The following is a 13,154-nucleotide window of genomic DNA, read 5'->3' on the forward strand; positions in this document are numbered from 1 at the left end:
CTGACTGTGACACGTTCATTGACTCACATGTGGGCTCTTATATTGCAAAAAAATAAAAAAAATGAAATGAATAATGTCAGCTCCTAAGAAGGAAAACTTAAATTGGAATACACTAAATATCTTACCAGTATAATTCTGTTATCAACTAATACAATTAGAAGCACTTTAACATAAGACTTTAGCTGGAGTGACAAAGCTTTAAAAACAACTACTTGTAAATGGCGGAGTTTAGGAGTAAAACGGTTTTGGCAACTAAGGCCTGAATCCTGCAAAGACTTAGGCATCTGTTTATCTTTATGCAGTGTGTGTGGTCCCCTTGATTTTAATGGATCTGTTCACAATGTGTGAAGTTAAGTATTTACGTAAATCTTTGCAGGACAGAGACTGTTGTCTGGCATGGATCACAAACACGGACTTTGGCACGTGCGTAAATCTATTGGGCCGATTCTTTGCTGAGTAGGGACCTTTATTTGCAACAAAGTGCATAAGTAAGTGCTTAGCTTAAGCATTTGTGAAGTCTTGTTCAAGTCAATGGCACTTAAGCATGTGCCTAAGCGCTTTGCTGAACCAGGGCCAAAAATGCAAAAAAACAGGAGAAAAGCATGAGTTCAAGAACAACTGCTCAAAAGGTTAAAGAATTAAAAAACAAAAAAAACCACCCAAAACAACCCAAAAAGATTAAGCATTGTGCCAGAAACAAAAATGCAAACAAGAAGTTGATGAGAAAGAAGACATTTGTTTGTATGTTTTGAGGCTTATTTTAAAAAAGGTTATTTTGTTAAGCAAGTGAGGTATGTACAGTACCACCATGTTTTGTAAAAAAGTTAAAAAAGCAAAATTCAGAAGAACAGTTACAGAGAGGTTTAATAAATACACATTATAAGAATATACAGTTTAAGTCTATTTAACCTTTATAGTCCACATAAACATCTCTTTTATAGAAATTCCCTTTAATATCATTGTACATCTTACAAATATTCACCAGAAGCTTGTCTTCTATTGGAAGGAGATTAAAAACTGTCAGATCAAGAAGAAACAGTGTATTATGAAAACATTAACACTTGCACTTACAGGATAATATAAACCTCTGAATTTCCTCTATCCACTTTACGGCCAGTGTGTGGGGTCAGGTTTGTTTTTTTTTTTAAAACCATATACTTTGGCTCTGTACTTGAACTGCAACATTAGTCTGTTGACAGATTTTTGGTGCTATGATTAAGGTCCTGATCCTGCAATGAGCTCTGGGTGGACAGACTCCCTGCTTCGGCATCCAGCCCCATTGAAGACAAGGGGGGCGCCTGAACTCAACACCATTTCAGGATCAGGGTTTAAACCAGGATCAATTTTTTGTTCACCCATTAAAAAAAAAAAAAAAAAAAAAAAGGAACTAGTGCTAAAGCTTCAGTCACAGATGAGACCACGCCTTTGCCTTCCCAAATAAAAATAACCAGCAACTCCAAAGTAGCCGATCGACTTAACAACAAAACAATTCGATGACGTTTGCTCAACCAGTGTATAACGCCCTCAAAATCATTCGAACGCCTTACAGGAAATGCTTCACCTTAATAAGTCTCTTTGTTGTTTGAGTATCCTTTTCTGACAACCCCAAATGAGCAAAACTCCGCCTCCAGAGAGCCAGTGTAGGCTACTTTTTCACAGTACATTGTAACTACTTATGTACAAGTTCCAATATATTATACATAAAAGAGCAGAATGCTGCCCTTGGGAGTTTACAGTGTAGGATCAGTTAGTGCTGTAGATAAAGCCTGATAATATGCTCAGACCACTTTCTTACTGTTTCAGGATATTGAATAGCAGTGAATCTGAGCCAGCTGGTACCTTCACATAGAGTGTGATGACCTTATCTTTTAAGATGTGGTATAAAATAGGCAACTTGGGACGGATCACTTGAGGATTACCTGTTCTGTTCATTCCCTCTGGGGACCCTGGCACTGGCCACTGTCGGTAGACAGGATACTGGGCTGGATGGACCATTGGTCTGACCCAGTATGACCGCTCTTATGTTCTTAAAGGACACTTTGCTCACAAATGCTTTGCTAATACCATTGCCACATTCCTCTGCTGGAGCATCTGAAGAGAGTTCATTTTCTTTTTTGTGCTCTATTCTCAAATCTCCTTGCATTTTGTTAAAAATAAGCAGTTTAAAGATTTACGTAAAATATCCTATCAAAATGAATCAAAAGGCACTTGGTATTTCTCTTTTGGCTCAGTTAAGGCATACGGCTAGCAGCTTCCCAAAGCTTCTGTCTCTTCATGTGATAAACAGTCACCATCCTGAGAGATTGATACGTGTACAAACAGGAAACAAAACAAAAACAGAAAACAAAAAAACTTCACCAGGAATTCACCAACTGAATTTCTCAATCCTCTCCTGGTAAATGTGCAAAATGCTCCACAAGACAAATTTCAAATACAGAATAATTTATTCCAGTCTTTTGAGGGTGGAGTTTTGATCACACATGAAGACCTTAATTCCATGTCTGAGATATCATAATTCAGTGTTCTTTAAACCTGTGAAAGAATAGCTAATATGAGAAGTTTGGAAGCAGTGCATAACAAAAGATCAATAACTTCAAAATGCTGTCCACATTCTTTGTTATACACTTTCCTATTCTATGCTATATTTATAGATGAGGGACCTGATTTTGATTTCACTAAAGCCTGGTCTACACGACGAGTTTAGGTCGAATTTAGCAGTGTTACCTCGATTTAACCCTGTACCAGTCCACATGATGAAGCCCTTTTTTCAACTTAACGGGCTCTTAAAATCAATTTCTTTACTCCACCCCGATGAGGGGATTAGTGCTGAAAATCGGCCTTGCCGGGTCGAATTTGGGGTACTGTGGACGCAATTCGACGGTATTGGCCTCCGGGAGCTATCCCAGAGTGCTGAGTCGTGACCGCTCTGGACAGCGCTCTCAACTCAGATGCACTGGACAGGTATACAGGAAAAGTCCTGCGAACTTTTGAATCTCATTTCCTGTTTGGCCAGCGTGGCGAGCTCACCTGCACAGGTCACCATGCAGAGCTCATCATCACAGGAGACCATGCAGTCCCAGAATTGCCAAAGAGCTCCAGCATGGACTGAATGGGAGGTACGGGATCTGATCGCTGTATGGGGAGATGAATCCGTGCTGGCAGAACTCTGTTCGAAAAGGCGAAATGCCAAAATATTTGAAAAAATCTCCAGTGGCATGAAGGACAGAAGCGATAACAGGGACCTGCAGCAGTGCTGCGTGAAAATTAAGGAGCTCAGGCAAGCCTACCAAAAAACCAGAGAGGCAAACAGCCGCTCCAGTTCAGAGCTCCAGACATGCCACTTCTATGATGAGCTACATGCCATTCTAGGGGGTGCAGCCACCACTACCCCAACCCTGTGCTTTGACTCCGTCCAAGGAGTGGGAGGCAACATGGAAGCGGGTTTTGGGGCCGAGGAAGATGATGATGAGGAGGAGGTTGTAGATAGCTCACAGCAAGGAAGCAGAGAAACCAGTTTCCCCAACAGCCAGGATCTGTTTATCACCCTGGACCCAGTAACCCCCGAACCCACCCAAGGCAGGCTCCCGGACCCTGAAGGCGGAGAAGGGACCTCTGGTGAGTGTACCTTTGTAAATATTATGCATGGTTTGAAATCAAGCAAGCGTGTTTAATGATTAATTTGCCCTGGCATTCGTGGCCAGTACAGCTACTGGAAGAGTCTGTTAACGTGTCTGGGGATGGAGTGGAAATCCTCCAGGGACATCTCCATAAAGCTCTCCTGGATGTACTCCCAAAGCCTTTGCAAAAGTTTCTGGGGAGGGCAGCCTTATTCCGTCCTCCATGGTAGGGCACTTTACCACACCAGGCCAGTAGCATGTAGTCAGGAATCATTGCAGAACAAAGCATTGCAGTGTATGGTCCCGGTGTTTGCTGACATTCAGACAACATCTGTTCTTTATCTCTCTGTGTTATCCTCAGGAGAGTGATATCATTCATGGTCACCTGGTTGAAATAGGGTGGTTTTAGGAAGCGGACATTCAGAGGTGCCCGTTCCTGCTGGGCTGTTTGCCGGTGGCTGCACAGAAATCTTCCCTGCTGTTAGCCACACGGTGGGGGGAAGGGTGAAGCCATCATCCCAGAGCATTGTGTGTGTGTGTGTGGGGGGGGAGTTGGTTAGTTGGGTTTCTGCTGCACGTGAACCCAGAAACCGCAGCCCCTCCTTTTAAATTGCCAACCCATTTTTAATGGCCAACCCAACGGCTACTTCGTACGGGAAACGAGGGCATTTGAAACCATTCCCACACGTTATGAAGGTTAAAGAAGCCAAAAGACTGTGGCTTATCATGGCTGCTTGCAAGCTGAATTCTGCTGCCTGGCCCTGCGTGAGGGATCTCTCACACCAAACCGGCATACCCTCAATAAGAGGCAAAATGCGACCTTATAATGAAAGCACGTGTGCTGTGTAATGTTAACATCAAGGTTTACCGTGAAAGAATGTACCCTTTGTTCTATAAAATGGGTCTTTTTAACTACCACTCTCCCTTTTTTTCCTCCACCAGCTGCATATGTTTCTCCTTCCCAGAGGCTAGCGAAGATTAGAAGGTGAAAAAAATGCACTCGTGATGAAATGTTCTCTGACCTCATGCTGTCCTCCCACACTGACAGAGCACAGCAAAATACGTGGAGGCAGACAATCTCAGAGTGCAGTAAAACACAATATGACCGCGAGGAGAGGTGGCGGGCTGAAGATGGTAGGTGGCGTCAGCTTGCTGAAAGAAGGCAGGAGTCAATGCTCAGGCTGCTGGAGGATCAAACTCATATGCTTCAGTGTATGGTTGAGCTGCAGGAAAGGCAGCAGGAACACAGACCACTGCTACAGCCCCTGTGTAACTGACTGCCCTCCTCCCCAAGTTCCATAGCCTCCTCACCCAGATGCCCAAGAACGTGGTGGGGGGGCCTCCGGCCACTCAGCCACTCCACCCCAGGGGATTGCCCAAGCAACAGAAGACTGGCATTCAATAAGTTTTAAAGTTTTAAAGTGCTGTGTGGTCTTGTCCTTCCCTCCTCCACCATCTTTCCCGCACTACCTTGGCAGTTATTCCCCTATTTGTGTGATGAATAAATAAAGAATGCATGAATGTGAAGCAACAATGACTTTATTGCCTCTGCAAGTGGTGATCGAAGGGGGGAGGGTAGGGTGCTTAGCTTACAGGAAAGTAGAGTGAACCCGGGGGGGGGGGGGGTCATCAAGGAGAAACAAACAGAACTTTCACACTGTAGCCTGGCCATTCCTGAAACTGGTTTTCAAAGCTTCTCTGATGCGCACCGCGCCCTCCTGTGCTCTAACCGCCCTGGTGTCTGGCTGCACGTAATCAGCAGCCAGATGATTTGCCTCAACCTCCCACCCCGCCATAAACATCTCCCCCTTACTCTCACAGATATTGTGAAGCACACAGCAAGCAGTAATAACGATGGGAATATTGGTTTCGCTGAGGTCTAACCGAGTCAGCAAACTGCGCCAGTGTGCTTTTAAACGCCCAAATAAACTTTCTACCACCATTCTGCACTTGCTCAGCCTATAGTTGAACAGCTCCTGACTACTTTCCAGGGCGCCTGTGTGTGGCTTCATGAGCCATGGCATTAAGGGGTAGGCTGGGTCCCCAAGGATAACTATAGGCATTTCAACATCCCCAACGGTTATTTTCTGGTTTGGAAAGTAAGTCCCTTGCTGCAGCTGTTGAAACAGACCAGAGTTCCTGAAGATGCGAGCGTCATGTACCTTTCCCGGCCATCCCACGTTGAAGTTGGTGAAATGTCCCTTGTGATCCACCAGTGCTTGCAGCACCATTGAAAAGTATCCCTTGCGGTTTATGTACTCGTTGCCTTGGTGCTCCGGTGTCAAAATAGGGATATGGGTTCCGCTATTGCCCCACCAGTTAGGGAATCCCATTGCAGCAAAGCCATCCACTATGACCTGCACATTTCCCAGAGTCACAACCCTTGATATCAGCAGCTCAGCGATATCGTTGGCTACTTGCATCACAGGAGCCCCCACAGTAGATTTGCTCACTCCAAATTGATTCCCGACTGACTGGTAGCTGTCTGGCGTTGCAAGCTTCCACAGGGCTATTGCCACTTGCTTCTCAACTGTGAGGGCTACTCTGATCTTGGTATTCTTGCACCTCAGGGCAGGGGAAAGCAAGTTACAAAGTTCCATGAAAGTGCTCTTACGCATGCGAAAGTTTCTCAGCCACTGGGAATTGTCCCAGACCTGCAACACTATGTGGTCCCATCACTCTGTGCTTGTTTCCCGGGCCCAGAATCGGCGTTCCACGCCATGAACCTGCCCAATTGACACCATGATGTGCACATTGCAGGGGCCCATACTTTGTGAGAAGTCTATGTCCATGTCCTCATCATTCTCGTCACAGTGCTGCAGTCGCCTCCTCCTTGCCTGATTTCGCTTTTCTTGCAGGTTATGGTTCTGCATATCCTGCTGGATAATGTGCACAGTGTTTATAATGCTCATAACTGCCGCGGTGATCTGAGCGGGCTCCATGTTTCCAGTGCTATGGCGTCTGCGCTGGAAAAAGGTGTGAAACGATTGTCTGCCGTTGCTCTGATGGAGGGAGGGGTGACTAATAACATGGCTTACAGGGTTGGCTTACAGGGAATTAAAATCAACAAAGGGGGTGGCTTTGCATCAAGGAGAAACAGAATGGCCCCCTCAAGGTTAGAACCCAAACCCTGGGTTTAGCAGGCTGTTGATTTCACGGAGGGAGGGAGGGAGGAAGGGGGGAGAAAATGAATACAAAACAAATCTGGTCTATTTCTTGTTTTGATCCACCTCATCTATCTTTATACATCTTGCTGGCAGCAGACGGTGCAGTACGACTGCTAGCCATCGTCATCTCCTGGGTGCTCGGCAGAAGACGGTGCAGTATGACTGCTGGCCATCGTCTCCTGGGTGCTCATTACAGTACGACTGTACAGTACAGTGCAATATGACTGCTGGCAGGACTGAATCACCATGAGACAAAACGTAAAAGGGAAATGACCTGGCTGAGTCACCCCCATGTTTGCCCAGGCGCCCCTGACCGACCTCACCGAGGTCAGCTAAAAGAGCACCTTGGAGTATGGTGACGATGGCTACCAGTCATACTGCACTGTCTGCTGCCAAAAGGCAATGAGCTGCTGCTGTGTAGCAATGCAGTACCGTGTCTGCCGGCACCCAGGAGACATATGGTGACGGTTACCTGAGCGGACTCCATGCTTGCTGTGGTATGGCGTCTACACGGGTAACCCAGGAAAAAAGGCGCGAAATGATTGTCTGCCGTTGCTTTCACAGAGGGAGGGAAGGGGGGGGCCTAACAATACGTACCCAAAACCACCTGCAAAAATGTTTTTGCCCCATCAGGCATTGGGATTTCTACGCAGAATTCAAATGGGCAGCGGAGACTGCGGGAACAGTGGGAAGTCGACGGTTGCCTCGGTACTGTGGACGCACACAATCGACTGTATAAAAATGCTTTCTACAAAACCGACTTCTATAAATTCAACCTAATTTCGTAGTGTAGACATAGCTTTACACTCATTTTACTTTGTATAACTCCACTGATTTAGTGGAACTTCTCTGGGTTTACTCTGGTTTGAAATCAGAGTCACCCTTTCCTTCCTGCCAACTTCTGAAAAAAAGTACAATTTGAGCTATTAAAATAAATCCACCCCCCAACCAACCAAAAACCTCATATTGCCAAGTTTCACACTCAAGAGTGAAAAATTAAGAGGGCCCCAACCTTTGGAGAAAACGTACAGAGAACGTGACAGAGAACTCAATTTTCTCTACTGTTTTAAAAAATAGTTCTGAAGAAAGAGTTTCATGATTTAAAGAAAAAGAGGTTATTCTTTACAATGCAGAGAAAACCGGCAGATTAAGGTACATGCACATAAACAAAGAATCCGTGATTTCTGCAAGGAGAAGGAGCACAAAGGTGGAGAGGCCAAGAATGACATATGAAAACATTTAATTATCATATAGAAAAACACAAGAAAGACTTACAAGGTCTGGTCCATCTTACACTGGAGTTCTTTTCGTATAAGACGGAGTAAGAACTGTACAAAAACAAATCTGGGTTAAAAATCTAGACAGGTGAACCACTCACCTAAGTTTTCAGTGTCAAATGCATACTGCAACTCTGAATTCTTCATTTAATGTTATCCCAGTTCAACTGAATGGAAACCCATTATATTCGCACATGTTCAGTCAATGGTTGGAAGATGAATTTGCACCACTCATGTGAGAGGAGCTAAATCAAAGTCTTTCTCTGAATCACCAAGGATCCAGAGGTTATGCAAGGACTGGAGCTGATGGACATTTTTCAAATTAGGACGTTTTTGCAGTCCCACCCCACATTGTGACAAAATTGAAAAAACAAAACCCATTGTTTTTTCAAATGTTTTTTTCCCTCCCTCTCCCTGCAAACCTCTTCCCCCCTTCCCCCCCCTCCCCCCCGCTTCTGCCCACCTTTTCCGTGGCAAAGTGGGGCAGAGGGGAAGGGGAAAACTGGAGAAAACCCCCATCCCCCCCAACACCTCCGCCTCCAATTTCCAAACATTTGGGATAACTATTTCAGACAAAAAAATTGTTCCACTTCTAAATCTGTGGGATAAAAAGGAGTGAAATTCATGGTGATTGTCCTCCCTGCCTCTCCATTTTTTACCAGTTCTAACAATAACTATTTAATTATTGTACCAGCAAGACTCTGACGAGACCAGCAGAGGGAGCCCAAGACTGCAGGAAAAATGGTAACTCTTATACCACCGTTGCTCTGAGACTATGGCCTGGTCTACACTGGTGGGGAGGGAGGGGATCGATCTAAGATACGCAACTTCAGCTACGAGAATAGCGTAGCTGAAGTCGACGTATCTTAGATCGACTTAGAATCACTTACTTCGCATCCTCGCGGCGTGGGATCGACGGCCGCCGCTCCCCTGTCGACTCCGCTTCTGCCCCTCGCGGAGTTCCGGAGTCGACGGCAGAGCAATCGGGGATCGATTTATCGCGTCTACACTAGACGCGATAAATCGATCCCCAATAGATCGATCACTACCCACCGATCCGGCGGGTAGTGTAGACATGGCCACACATTTGGGTCTAATCCTGTAAGCAATTAAACTTACTCAGGTCCATTACTGACTGCAGGATCAGGCCCTTTATACTTATTGTCATAGGTATACCGATTAATACAGTCCTCCATTAAGAGGAAACAGAAGAGTGATCTTACAGATGATGTTTGATGAAAAACCCATGCTAAGAAAATGTCAGTCTTCCATGTTTTCTGGCTAATATCAGTGTGAACCAGTTACAACTATTTTTAGAAGTGAAGGCTGTGATTTTCCAAGGCACCTATTCCCCCTTTTCACACCTAATTCCCATTGGAATTCAAGGGCCTAATTCCCTCATGCACTTTTGAAAAAAAAATCAGTTTAAAATATAGATCTTAAAAGTGCTATTTGTTATATTGGGGGTGAGGGGGGAAGGTTCCAATAGCTGGATTTATCGCCCTGACAAGGAATTTACCCACTGGCTAGTAGAAATCTTTGCAGTACCAGTAATGGCTGAGTAAAGAAGCTATGCAATCATTTATAAACACACATTCATTCACTTGGAAACATCTGCTTCCCACTTGCTGGGTTCTGTCATCTATGATGGAAAGGGACATTCAGCTCCTTCAAAAGAATTGGATCTTGTACCAGTCCATAGCAACATGAAAGCAGTTGCTTTTTGAGACAGCCCCTAATATCGGGACGTCTGGTCGCCCTACCTTCCCTGCATGTACGTGACTGAATTCAATGGAACTGTATGGCATACGGGACTGTCTTTGCAGATCAGACAGGAGAGATGGGGCCTGATTCTGAAGAGTCTAACAAAAATTTAGCTCTTCTGTTATCACCTTCCATCAAGTGATACCAAAGCACTTTACAAAGGATTAATAAATGAAGTTTCCTTAATCCTCTCTGAGGTGGGTCAGTATTGCCATCCTCCCTTGGCAGAGGGGCAAACAAGAGGCACAAAGAAGTTAAGAGATTTGACGAAGGGCATTCAGGAAGTCTGTGGCAAAATTAGAAACAGAACCTAGAGACTATATTTTCTGCTGCTGTAAAACCACTGAATTTAATAGAGTTACACCAGCAAGTAATTAGTCCACAGATCTCCTGACCCCTTATCTTTTGCCTTAAACACCACAGAAGACAATCTGCCTCGATAAGATAAAATAGGACAAGTCAAAAACAGCCTCTTTTCAGATGATCCCAGCCATTACACTTTTATGTCAAATAGGAGAAAGACATGATGGACATCCAATTGGAATATGTGACGCATTCGGTTGCATTACCATGTGATACTGGTTCTGTGGCAGTGCAGCAAAATGTGTTACTATTTTAGTAAATTGGCATTTCTGCTTCAGTGCTGCCTTTAAAGAGAAAAATTTTTGCTTCCAACTATGTTTGTGGCAATCCCTTTGGTGAGCTACTGCATACAGATATCACCCAGTGAAGCTAATCGGCTCTCCGGCTTCAAAGTTCAACAAGAATTTCAAAATGCTCATCTTAGCTCTTTAAATAAAAACAAACAAAAATACCTCTACAATATGAATGGAAACTTCCCACTCAATAATAGAATATACAAATCACAATGACGGGAGGAAATTTCCATTTTAACATGAAGGGCTTTTTAAGAAAGAAATCTGGCACTAAATGTTTTATTTAGACTTACTAGTAAGGCAAATGCATCTGCCACCATTAGCATGTAAAATACATTATTCCAACCAGAGGGAGAGATGAGACCAGCTAACAGAGGCCCTAAAGCAGCACCTAAAATACAATAGTGATACAACATGTTAAAATTCTGAGATGGAAACATTACTAGTTCCAATGACAAGATATTCCGTGTTTGGATATATTACTCAGTTTCAACCTTCATAAAAGCAAACCCATTTTGGCATACATTTGTAAGAGGATCCATAAAGTTTATAGACAGTATATATGGCTGCAAAGCTGCCATAACACTGGTGTAGCCGGATGGCCAGTGGATGATTCCCCTTGGTTAGAGGCATCTGCAGATTGTGTAGGTCTATCATGGTGAATCTTTGCCTCCCTCACCACTGCTTGTGCAGAGGGCATAACCAAGGCATCCTTGATCAGGTGCCCAGAACAGCCCCATGGTGTATACTGTTCTAATTTGTGCTGGGGGCCAGCCCACCACCACCAAGCCTGGGGAAGTACAAAGGAGGTCTAAAGCCATCTTTGCCCATGAACCACTCCCAAAGTGATGCTGAGTACTAGCCAGGTGTGACATGGAGAGAATCCAGCTTCACAAAGAGCCTGAGTTGATTTTGTAGCACTGACAGTTGGGCGGGGGCGGGGGGGGGGGGGGGGGGGAAGCCATCTTTTTAAATGCAAACTGCGCACATGTGATGTGCAAATCATTGAGACACAGACATCGAACTCCTTGATGCCAGCTTTAGTCCCCTTTCAGAGCAGAACTACATTGTAATTCTTTAGCACCTAGAGCCACAGAAAGCCTCCTGCAGATAAGGCAGGCAGCTTCCAAACAATAGCTTACCTACAGAACCTGTTCCATCGATGATAGCCGTAACTGTGGACAGGGCTCTTGCATTTCCTTTCAGACTTTTATGGGTACCCTACCATGACAAATACTCCATTCAGAACCATTTACAGATGAGCCTGGGAAATGGCCATGCATCTGCCTCATGCTCCTGGCCTTTCCCATAGAAAAACATATCATGAAATAATGGACAAATACATGTTAGCATGAACTTTACCAAGTAGCCTTAAATAGGTATGGACAAGACCCTTTTATCATTGCCTAAAAAAAATAAAAATAAAAAAAAATAGCCCATGACCAATCTATTTTAATGATGTTCTTTATAAATAACCCTTTCTATTCTGCACGCAAGATGTTCAGGCAGAATGGGCTGCACTTCAAGCCTGCAATTTTTTGCTGAAACTGCATAGTGGTCTGTCAGTACAGCCACTGTTGATATCAGAAAGCTCTGCAGAACAGAAGAGAATCACTAGTTGAACAAGAATACTAACAAAGCTAGAGTATCAATGATAAAAGCCATATCAAGGCCCACTCAGCAGGTTATTGAGTTAAAAGGCACCAAAAGGAAGTAGTTGTGAAGGCCATTTTCATTAGGCCAGTTATTCAATAGGACTGCAGAGCAAAACTAATGATCATAGGAACAATTTTATAACTTGGTATATAGGAGACTTGAATGGCTCAGAGGATTGTTAAGAAGACAGAGCCTTTCATTTACTCAGGGCACTGAGGAGAATTCAGTTTAGGTCACCAGTCACCTAAAGTCATTAGTGTCAGATGGTTGTTCAGTGACATACGAGAAAATCAGTTGGCAGTTTCCGTCCAGCTCCCAGAGGGCAGGTGTCTACGTGACAAGATCCTACAGTCTAGCTGCCAGTCACAGCAATGAGACTATTGATTGAATGGAACTGAAGGGGGAGCTCTCTCTCAACCCTACAGCTCCCTTTTGATCACTGAGGAGGCACAGGAGGAAAGCTGAGGTGGGGTGTGGATTTAAATTCTGCTGCCTTTCCTGTACCTATTCTGCTGGTGAAGGACCTCACCCTGTAGGGCTCTCACCATCCAGCACCTTTCAAGGCAATACATTTACCTAGCATTGAAAAGCAAAATTGAAGAAAAAGGTACCCAGGGCAACGTTTTCATGGAGCATGTGCTGCAGTCAGACCACAAGCCTGCAGGGCCTGGTGTGGCGGGGCAGCAGGGCACACAGGCTGACTGGGGTGCAGTATATGCGTGAGCAGAGGCTAACGTGAGCACAAGGAAGGACAAGCACGAGGTAGTATCCTCCACACCTAATGGAGAGAAGTCTCCAGCCCATTGCACACCTGATCCCTTACTCTCAAAGGTGCAGGGTTAAAACAGTGCAGGATGTGGGTGGCAAATGGCAGTCTAAAGAGACATGGCCTTAATGTGCGTGCTGAGGATCACACTTAAGTGTTTATCTAAGAGATCCCCTCTTTGATCTCCTTACGAGGCAGGAGTAATTTGGAGGCCACTCATCTGTATTAATGCAGGGTTGAGTTCTTTAATG

General features: G+C 44.6%; 1 protein-coding gene across 3 annotated transcripts in view; it reads right to left on the minus strand.

The window, feature by feature from the left end:
• Positions 1–846: 846 nt before the first annotated feature.
• SLC37A1 (solute carrier family 37 member 1) overlaps positions 847–13,154 on the minus strand; it is a 55,789-nt gene continuing 43,481 nt past the window's right edge. For 2 of the 3 annotated variants that reach the window (XM_043538169.1, XM_027826877.3), the window contains 4 exons: positions 11,624–11,702; positions 10,775–10,872; positions 8,060–8,112; positions 847–2,532 (listed from right to left, as the gene is read on the minus strand). In XM_043538169.1, the coding sequence (XP_043394104.1) occupies positions 2,517–2,532; positions 8,060–8,112; positions 10,775–10,872; positions 11,624–11,702 (246 nt within the window). In that variant the 3' untranslated portion in view covers positions 847–2,516. Of the gene's footprint in view, positions 2,533–7,381; positions 7,496–8,059; positions 8,113–10,774; positions 10,873–11,623; positions 11,703–13,154 lie in introns of those variants that run through there. The other variant, XM_043538170.1, reaches the window with a different exon arrangement.

Source organism: Chelonia mydas, chromosome 1 (assembly GCF_015237465.2).
Source record: "Chelonia mydas isolate rCheMyd1 chromosome 1, rCheMyd1.pri.v2, whole genome shotgun sequence".
In the NCBI taxonomy this organism is placed as follows: Eukaryota; Metazoa; Chordata; order Testudines; family Cheloniidae; genus Chelonia; species Chelonia mydas.